The 10254-nt window shown below is 38.3% G+C and overlaps 2 protein-coding genes across 3 annotated transcripts; one reads left to right on the top strand and one right to left on the bottom strand.

Moving 5' to 3' along the window:
- Positions 1 to 3364: 3364 nt before the first annotated feature.
- LOC131301111 (uncharacterized) lies at positions 3365 to 3923 on the top strand. Its single transcript, XM_058327262.1, has one exon. The coding sequence runs from the start codon at positions 3373 to 3375 to the stop codon at positions 3856 to 3858; it is 486 nt and encodes a 161-aa protein (XP_058183245.1). The 5' UTR covers positions 3365 to 3372; the 3' UTR covers positions 3859 to 3923.
- A 1614-nt stretch (positions 3924 to 5537) lies between these two features.
- LOC131301110 (ammonium transporter 1 member 2-like) lies at positions 5538 to 8323 on the bottom strand. 2 transcript variants are annotated; one of them, XR_009191167.1, is made up of 4 exons: positions 7844 to 8315; positions 6281 to 7034; positions 5706 to 6109; positions 5538 to 5670 (listed from the first exon to the last, which is right to left on the bottom strand). XR_009191167.1 is itself a non-coding variant. In XM_058327261.1 (3 exons), the coding sequence occupies exons 1-3, from the start codon at positions 8256 to 8258 to the stop codon at positions 5764 to 5766; spliced, it is 1515 nt and encodes a 504-aa protein (XP_058183244.1). In that variant the 5' UTR covers positions 8259 to 8323; the 3' UTR covers positions 5538 to 5763. The 2 variants fall into 2 exon arrangements, 1 of the variants encoding a protein (XP_058183244.1); XM_058327261.1 differs by having other exon boundaries at positions 5538 to 6109; positions 7844 to 8323.
- Between the last annotated feature and the right edge of the window lie 1931 nt (positions 8324 to 10254).

Here is a 10254-nt window from a genome sequence, read left to right as displayed (position 1 = left end):
TTTTTTTTTCTTTTTAATAATAGGTTCAAGTCTAATTCTAGGCTTTGTAAAGTAATTGAGAGAAAAAAAGTGTTTCAATTGATCATGTTTATCCCACTGTTTTTTTTTCTTTTTTTGTCCTTTATAGATTAAAAAATATAATTACGAAAATAAGTGTTTCAATTTTTAATCCGTTTGAACCAGTGCAAAGATGTTATTTTTCTGATCATTTCATCCTAAATGGTCGTAATAAATTTTTGGCTCCAAGGCCTTTCAATGAACACCCTAAGAGAGTCCTGAAACTAAATAATGAGTCTTAGGTTGCTCGTTGAAAGGTCGTAAAGCAAAAAATTCATTAAGATTACAATTAGTGTTCGGGAACTAATTACGAAATGTATTTTGCAAACGACATACTAATCCATAATACAAATATTATATTCAGGATTACTTTTTTTTAACTATAGTACAATTTTATAAATTTGTTAACCATTATTTAGCATAGATCCTCTTAACTGATTCAGTAGTATGTTGCTTCAAATCACGTTTATACTCCATAGGATTGCAAATGGATGGGTTCTATTTTTTTATAACTAAAACGGAAACGTTTTAAGGGCTACTATGTCAATGGAGGCAGCAGAGCCCCCGGGTCCCCCATACTTTTTAATTTATTTTTTTATTTAATTACTTATATCTTATTTATTTAATTTCTATAAATACACCATTTGTATATTTAAAAATATAATTCAAGAATTAAGTGCTTTAATTCTCAATTCAATTAAATCAGAGCAAATATCGTTTTTTTATTATTTTATTTTAAATGGTCATAATGAATTTTTTGGTTTAAGACTTTTCAACAAACTCCCTAAGACTCATTATTTAGTTTTAAGACTCTCTTAGGGTGTCCATTGAAAACCCTTGGAGCCAAAAATTTATTATGACCATTTAGGATGAAATGATCAGAAAAATAACAACTTTGCACCAGTTCAAACAGATTGAAAATTGAAACACTTATTTTCGTAACTATATTTTTTAATCTATAAAGGACAAAAAAAAGAAAAAGAAAACAGTGAGATAAACATGATCAATTGAAACACTTTTTTTCTTTCAATTACTTTACAAAGCCTAGAATTAGACTTGAACCTATTATTAAAAAGAAAAAAAAATTCAAACCGAAAAGAAAGAAAATGAAAAAAAAAACTGGAAAAGAAAAGGGAAAAAAAGAAGCAGAAAGTGGAAAAAAAAAAGGAAGAGAGAGAGAGAGAGGGGGGAGGGGGGGGGGGGGGGGGGGGTAAATTGGGAAAAAGAAGGTGGGGCCGGGGGGGTGTGTGTGTCAGGGGGGGGGAGTAGCAGCCCTCTTCTTTCAAGCCTTACACATATACTTGACGCGACTCTGATGTGTCAGTGCAGATTTTTAATGCCTTAGGTTGGATGCTTCCGGCCATTGGCATGAGACCTGCTATTTCCCCCGAGGGCATGTACACCAGTTGAGCTAAATGTCATTTTTAGCTATTCTAAAGAGGAAAAACCAAAAAAACTGACTGCACCAGATTAGGTATAAGAGAATCTTTTTTACCTTTGCCACATTTCCTCATCATTTTAAGCGATCCAGTATTCATCAATAGTGAATTTAAATATTATTTTCACTCCAGCTGTCTCTCGTTTCCCTCACCCTATTGATTTCCATACTTCTCCCCCATTGAATTTAATAGTATTTTATAAGATAGAGAAGATGATAGAGACTGTTGGTACAAGTCCAAACAAAAAGTTAACAGGTAAAATTGATAAAGGTCCAAATTGAGTAGGTATTTTAACTAGCCTTGATTTACATGCTCTAATGCCTTAGGTTGGATGCTTCCGGCCATTGGCATGAGACCTGCTATTCCCCGCCCCCCCCCCCCCCCCCCCCCCCCCTCTCTCTCTCTCCCTCCCTTTCCTTTCTTTCCACCTTTCGCTTCTTTTGTTCTTTTTTTTTTTCCTTTTCTTTTCCAGTTTTTTTTTTCATTTTATTTCATTTTATTTCTTTCCGGTTTGAATTTTTTTCTTTCTTTAATAATAGGTTCAAGTCTAATTTTAGGCTTTGTAAAATAATTAAGAGAAAAAAAGTATTTCAATTGATCATGTTTATCCCACTATTTTTTTTTTCTTTTTTTGTCCTTTATAGATTAAAAAATATAGTTACGAAAATAAGTGTTTCAATTTTTAATCTGTTTGAACCGGTGCAAAGTTGTTATTTTTCTGATCATTTCATCTTAAATGGTCATAATAATTTTTGGCTCCAAGACCTTTTAATGGACACCTTAAGTGAGTCTTGAAACTAAATAATGAGTTTTAGGGTATTTGTTGAAAAGCCTTAAACCAAAAAATTCATTATGACCATTTAAAATAAAATAATAAAAAAATGATATTTGCTCTGATTTAATTGAATTGAGAATTAAATCACTTAATTCTTGAATTATATTTTTAAATATACAAAGGTTAAATCAGATATAAGTAATTAAATAAAAAAATAAATTAAAAAGTATAAGGGACCCGGGGGCTCTGCTGCCCCCATTGACATAGTAGCTCCTAAAACGTTTCCGTTTTAGTTAAAAAAAAATAGAAACCATCCATTTGCAATCCTATGGAGTATAAATGTGATTTGAAGCTACATACTACTGAATCAGTTGAGAGGAGGATCTATGCTAAATAATGGTTAACAAATTTATAAAATTGTACTATAGTTAAAAAAAAGTAATCCTAAATATAACATTTGTATTCTGGATTAGTATGTCGTTTGCAAAATACATTTCGTAATTAGTTTCCGAACACTAATTGTAATCTTAATGAATTTTTTATTTTACGACCTTTCAACGAGCACCCTAAAACTCATTATTTAGTTTCAGGACTCTTTTAGGGTGTTCATTGAAAGGCTTTGGAGCCAAAAATTTATTACGACCATTTAGGATGAAATGATCAGAAAAATAACATCTTTGCACTAGTTCAAACGGATTGAAAATTGAAACGCTTATTTTCGTAACTATATATTTTAATCTATAAAGGACAAAAAAAAGAAAAAGAAAATAGTGGGATAAACATGATCAATTGAAACACTTTTTTTCTCTCAATTACTTTACAAAGCCTAGAATTAGATTTGAACCTATTATTAAAGAGAGAAAAAAATTCAAACTAGAAAGAAATAAAATAAAATAAAATGAAAAAAAAACAGGAAAAGAAAAGGAAAAAAAAGAAGAAGAAAAGCAGCAAATGGTGGAAAGAAAGAAGAGAGAGAGAGAGAGAGAGAGAGAGAGAGAGAGAGGGGCGGGGGTAAACTGGGAAAAGGGAGGTGGGGCCGGGGTGTGTGTGTCAGGGGGCGGGGGGGGGGGGGGGGGGTAGCAATTTACCGTTGGCTTATCGATGCTACTGGGCACAGGACCAAACCCTTTCTTGATGACATTATTGCTTCCCTTAGCTCAGTCAGCTGTTTCCTTCGCAATAGATACATTCTGGGGGAAGCCAAGTAGAAGCACTAAGCCGAAGGGCAGGACAAAGAAGAAACCCTTTTCTAGAGCTGCAAGTAGTATGAGAACTAGTGAGGACAGAGAAGACTTTGAGTCTGGCAATGTAAGGGAGAGTTACCAGTCATGGACTGCAGCAAATGATATTTCTACTAAACAAACGCGTGACAAGAGGGCTTCTAGCTTTGGGGGATGGGACGAGCTAGACAAAAGCGTGGGATCTTATAAAGTCCCCAAAAGAGCTCCGACTCAAAGGGAAAACGAGACACAGCAACAGAAGAGAGGCAAACTAAGCAGGAGAGTAAAAAATAGAGAGACACCATTGCTTCTAAGACTCTTGATATCTGTTTTCCCTTTCCTGGGATCATGGACCAAGTTGTTGTGAATCTGTGATAACAACCTGTACATTCTTGTTGGACTTGGAGGTGATAAATTGCTTTCTTTTGCTCAGCAGTAGCAGCATAAACATAACTGTTGTTATACTTGGTTGAAGTCGAAATTAGTGAGCTGTTTTGTAGGAGAAGCACAGGTCATATGCTTGAGATGATTATTTATGGCAACAGTCTTTACTTTCTTGAGGGAAGGCTTGAAATTGCATTCAGGGTTTTACAAATTGTCTCGATTGCACTTTTGCAGAAGTTACAATTTAGTCGTAGTATATATGTAGTTGAAAATTAGCATGATTTGCAATCTAAATGGAAAGACATTCGTATTGAACAAATGCATCGCATTACCTCCAGCTTTCAGGGTTAAAAAAGAAGGAAGAAACTAGTGACGTAAGTTTGTGTTTCGTCCCATATTTCCATCAATATTTGCTATAGCCTAGTTCTTTCAGCATGTATATATGTTGGATTTGGCCGTTATACCCATATTCTTTCTAGGTTTGATTAGAAAGTCTACGCATACAACTTTAAAACACAACTTCGGTCGCAATTGTGTCGGGAACCATTCGATGTATGTGTCGGACCAATGTGCATCGAACGGTCCTGGACACAGTTGTATCCGGAGTTGTGTTTTAAAGTTGTGTGTGCAGTATTTCTCGAAAATAGCTAGTCTCTCCCATCAAAATTATCCTATTATCTTCCACAATTTTCCAGTGGTATGAAATCTACAAAGAGGACAACATCTGCGAATAGTTGACAATGAAAGAGCCGGATACGTACAGAAGCAGCCAAAAAAACAAAATCATGCACAGATGTTGTGTTCCACAGGTTGCAGCCTTGATGGTGAGGGCAATGAAGCATAAATTTGAGGCTAGTGTGAGTTTTTGATAATCTGGGGGCTGTTAGCTCAAAATCTTTGGTGTATATTGTGTATGATAAGCTGGGCAAGGCTGTGGTTGTCTTTTTCTCTAGTTACATATGGTTCATATTGCAAAGCAGTGTGGGGTGGCCTTAAATTTTTAATAGCCACAGTCTCATGAATTGTTCTTATTTTTATGAAACAAAATTTATTTCAGTGTATGGTGGGAGACAAAATATTCAGAAGGATATTTACCCACTTTTTATGCGAAATTTTGCCAAAATTTTTCCTCCGTTTCGTATGCGTATATAACATGCCAGAATGTGAGTATTTTTATGGTAAAATTCTGAAATATTAGTGCTATTTTGGCATGCTAACTCTAGGAGAAATCCAGAATATGTTATGCAGGACTCAGTGGTGGAGATTTGCTGCTGTGGCAGGACATCGGCACAAGAGTGAGATTTTTCTATTGCGACCTGTTTGTGCTCAATAATTTCCTTATACTAAACCACAGTATTTTTAGAATTAGTCTTGATGAAGCCCTGCGCATCATTCATTTGTACAGATTTTCTATGCACCTCTATTCCTATGTGTCACTAACCGTTATATCACATGACAGTTTTCAAAACACAGAAATTTCAAGACACGATCGATCTAACGGCTCAACACACTTGGTTATACGAGAACACGGGAAAATCGGTACAGAAGAACTGGTGGGCTGGCAATGCCTTGGAGCTCTTGCATGAATTTCCGCCTCAATCAGGTCCCCAAAATGCATCACAAATTTTTTCAACTGGCCAAAAAAAAAAAACCAACGAAGTCTTTGTCTAAGAAGCACCTCACACTATCACACATATTTATACCATTTTTGTTAGAACCAACATAGGCATACGCGTACAATAAAATAAGTGTCTGGAACAACTTGTGCCGTTGGTTCTAGATTTTTGTGTTTATTCTTGCCTCTATATAAACTCAAATTTAGTGCAGTACTATCGTTATTCTAATTACGGGGGGCCCACCGAAAAACCCTAGCATTGGCTTGAGTTTTTCAGACCTCATTTGGTGGTGGTGGTGGGCTACGATCATGTATGGAACTCGAGTTCATGGGCTCGATCCTCTTCAAAGTAAAACCGGGTATGGTCGATTGATCGTCTTCGTCGTGGTACACATACGCGAACCCTCCGTGCCTCGTCTGATCCATTCCCGCCATCTCATCCTCGCTTGAGATCCGCAACAGCATCAATTTGTGTAGCCCGTAGAAAAGTGGGCCCATGGTAACCGTGACCCACCCGAAGATCACCAAGATCTGTATGATTTGCGCCGCCAGCAACCTCCCTCCGCCGCCCATGAATAGCCCGTACGGCCGCCCCGGTGAATACACCTCGCTCACATAACTGTTTGGGAAATAGTAATTTCAAAATCAACTTTGTGGAAAAAATCTTATACTGCATCTTGTTTTTCCTATTTTACACAAGTAACTAAAAAAATACCTTTCTCTCGCAAACAATTCGGTGAAGAATAGATTAGATTTAATGAATGAAAAAAAAAAAACAATTAAAAAATACCTTTCTCTCGCAAACAACCCAGTGAAGAGTATACCCCACGCGCCGCACCCACCGTGGAGCTGCGCCGCCTCTAACGGGTCGTCGTACTTGAACTTCTCCGCGAGCTTGTTACACCCAATCAAAACCCAAGCCGCCACGAACCCGCAAACAATAGCCGACCACGGTTCCACCACGGAACACCCAGAGGTAATCGCAGCAAAACCCCCCAGCAAACCGTTGCACACGTCCGTAACGTTCCAATGCCCAGCCAATAACCTCTTGCTAAATAAGGTTGTAAGCGCCGCGGTGCACCCGGCCAATGTCGTCGTGACAGCTGTCCTCCCGACCCCACTCCACTGCCCGTAAAAAGTCCTGTCAGTCCCGTACGTTTTCGTGATGGTTAGAAACGAGCCGGGGTTGAACCCATACCATCCAAACCAGAGGAGGAACGAACCGAGGACGACCAACGAGGCGCTGTGGCCTCGTAAGACTACGGATCGGCCGGTTCGATCGAACCGGCCGATTCTTGGGCCTTCAATTAAGGCACCCCATAGACCAGCGATGCCCCCGACCATGTGGACCACACCCGAACCGGCGAAGTCGATGACTCCAGATTTGAAAAGGAGGTGGCCATCGGTACGGGACGCGCTGGCCCACCCGTCGCTGGACCAGAACCAGTGGGAGACCACCGGGTAGACGAACCCGGTTAAGAAGGTAGAGTAGATGAGGTAGGCTACGAATTGCGTCCGTTCCGCGATTGAACCACTGGTTATGCCTGTTGGGGATTTTTTAGAACACTAAAATCAGTACTGTATGAGCACAAGAAAATTTCAAATAGAAGTGGGCATAGAAGCATGATGCTGCCGAGGGTGCAGAGCGGCTAATACAGTCGTTCATCTCAGCACGAACAATTCAAATTAAATCTGAGCACATATAAATCGCATACAAATCCGAACCGTTCATTACTCGATTAAAATCCAAACTGTCGATTGTTGCTCTGCACTGATTTGCAGCAATCCCCATTTACCTCTTTTGGTAAAGATTTTGTTGGTCAACGGTGAACTACCATAATAAATATATTTTTTTATCATTCGTTCAAGATCTATCGAACATTAATTCATCTTACTTATTCAAGATAAAATAAACAGTCAGAGGGTGACCATTTATTTTTCTTTTGAAAAATATGATTCAACTAAATGATTAGCGATGTTTGATCAATTAGATATCATTACATGAATAATTACACATTAACGCCTATAAAATATATGAACTGCCGGTTTCGATCGTGAAATGAGACACGATGAATGATATTTTCTGAAGTTCGAAAAAAACGAATTACATGTATTACATGAGAAATCAAACTGTATATTTTCACATCCAAAACGATGAGGGTGAATCGTGATCCCTATAAGATTCTAAAGCGCCTTTTAAAAAACACCTCTTAATTTAAATCTCCTTAATATTAAAAATAAATAAATTAAAACTCTTTAAATGAGAAAAGAGATGACCATTGACTAAAAACTATTCACATCTCTAAAACCACTTTCCACCAATACCGGGAAACTTAGATTCCAACAATATTACCGGCTGCGGCGATGGCAAAAGCCCATTGGTAGAGGAAGAAGCTGTAGTCGAAATCCGGCGAAGGGACGCCGGTGAGTCCGAACGAGTGGTGGCCGATGAAGCCGTTGGAGGACGTGCCGAAGGCGAAGGCGAAGCCAAAGAGGTAGTAGGAGAGGCCACCGGCCGCGGCGTCGAGGACGTTGGTGAGCATTATGTTCATGGTGTTCTTGGCCCTGACGGAGCCGGCGCAGAGCATGGCGAAGCCGAGCTGCATCGCGAACACGAGGTACGCGGAGAAGAGGAGGTAGGTGTTGTTGATGGCGTACGTGGTGTCGGAGAAGCCGCCGCAGATTGCGTTCGCGACCGCGGTGGCGTTGGCGACGGCGGGGCCGAGGTGGAGGATGAGGTCTGTGGCGGAGCAGTTGTATGAGGCCATAGTGGGAGAGAGTGTGTGTGAAATGTGACGCACACACTGTCACACACACACACAGAGAGAGATGGAAGGGAAATGTCTCTGCTGTGTGTGGTTTTATAGGCCACAGTACTAGACAGATGGAGGGCTGAGAGCAAAACAAAATGAAATTATTTTTTCCTCATTCCAGCCACCATTATGAAATGTTATTTCGAACTTGAATCAATGGAAACTTAAGGAATTTTAAAATTATATTCAAGCTTAGCTTATTTTAATGAATCAATCTCAATTGAGCTTTAATCGAGCAGACACAAACCAATCTTGGTTACTTTGATTTTTTTCATAGTACAACATAAGTCGAATGCGGATCAAAAAAAAAAATCATAAGTCGAACGAAACAAGCGGTAGTTCATTTATTTATTTATTTATTTTTGATCCGTTTGAGCTTTGTTCACTTATATATATAACAAACCGATCTTCAAGATCTCAAATTTAAACTCAAAGAATTTGGTTCGTTTGTCATCCCTACGTCCCGTATCTTTGTACAAATAACCGTACTAGTATTATTCTTGTATTTGTATTATTACTATTTTTTTTTTAGGAACACAAACATAACAATATTTGTATTATATTAATTATGGGATAAGTAGAGTATTAGCTCAGAGAAATTCGTACGGTCATGTTGTGGTCAAAGAAACTCTCGTGAATCTAATTCGTTTCCATTGGAGGAAACAGCTTTCAGGGTCAAGATTCTTGTCATCCTCTGTCCTATTTTTTAAATACCAATATTAGTTTTTTCGTTTTTCAAGATGATCCACTAAAATTTTAAGAATTAGTGCTTAATTTTTTATTTTTTAATAACCAAGTATTTGAGCCAACTTGACCATCAATGAAGGAAATGGCTTCTCTGCTGTCTGGATCTAGATTCGAAATATAGACTGAGCAATCCGTGTAATCTCGATCATTGTGACAGTTTACTTTGGTTTTCGATTAATCTCAGTAATTAATGCGTTTTGGGTCTTGACATTTATTCCATCCACGGTGCCTCCATATTGCCAAAGCCAAGACAGAGATCCCCATCTTTTCAACCCATGCTAGCTATATCTTCTTTGAATACCATGATTGCAATGGCGGAGCCAGGTTTTAAAGTCGGAGGTGGCACTAAAAAATATTAGTATCACTAATATTTAAAAAATGTACACATGTTTTGGATCCTAAAACTTTGATACACAAGTCCTACAATATCTGCAGTTCAGATCAAGGGGATTCGGGCACACAATTGTCTAATTTTTCTTCAAAGTTCATTCAGATTCAAGGATCCTAAAATCTTTTTGAAAAATTGGATAAAGTACTTACGATTATCGAATCGGGCTAATTTTTTTGTTTTTTTGAAAGCCACCCAATCAAGTATTTTAAAATAGTTGAACGGTTAGGATCATATAAAGGTAGAAAAAATAATTTTTTGGGTCGAAGCTGACCGGGTGATGGCACGTGCCACCCCGCCCCCTTAACAGCTCCGCCACCGTGATTTTAATTCTTACGAATGAGTTTGTTCTTTTGTCCAAAACGTAAACACAAATTTATGGTCTAAAATGCCCATCTAATGCTCTGAACAGGGGAGCTATATATAACCTATATGTTGGTGGTTTTACTATTTAAACTTATAATTTATTAAACGAAAAGGTATGCCTAAATGCTACTAACATGCAAGCGACGAACCATACATAAAGTTGGAAGGCGCGCGTTCCTACAGTTTGCTACCCACGGTGACGGTAGGGACAAATATGGTAATTGGCTATTCAAGTTGACGTTCTTTCAAGCCTTATAAAATCATGAGCAACACTACGGGCATAGGCGTGAGTGCATAGATACAAGATTGGATCTCTCTTAATATGAGAAGCCAAAGACTTGCAGGGCATGGTAACAATATTCCTTGGCACATCTTGTTTATTACCTCGTTATGGCAGCTTTGGAAAGATCGAAACAAAAAAAGCTTTGATAACATTGACATCCCACCGCT

The sequence above is a fragment of the Rhododendron vialii genome, chromosome 9a (assembly GCF_030253575.1).
Source record: "Rhododendron vialii isolate Sample 1 chromosome 9a, ASM3025357v1".
Lineage (NCBI taxonomy): Eukaryota > Viridiplantae > Streptophyta > Magnoliopsida > Ericales > Ericaceae > Rhododendron > Rhododendron vialii.
Note: the sequence above shows the minus strand (reverse complement) of the source record. Positions and strands in the feature narration are given on the sequence as shown.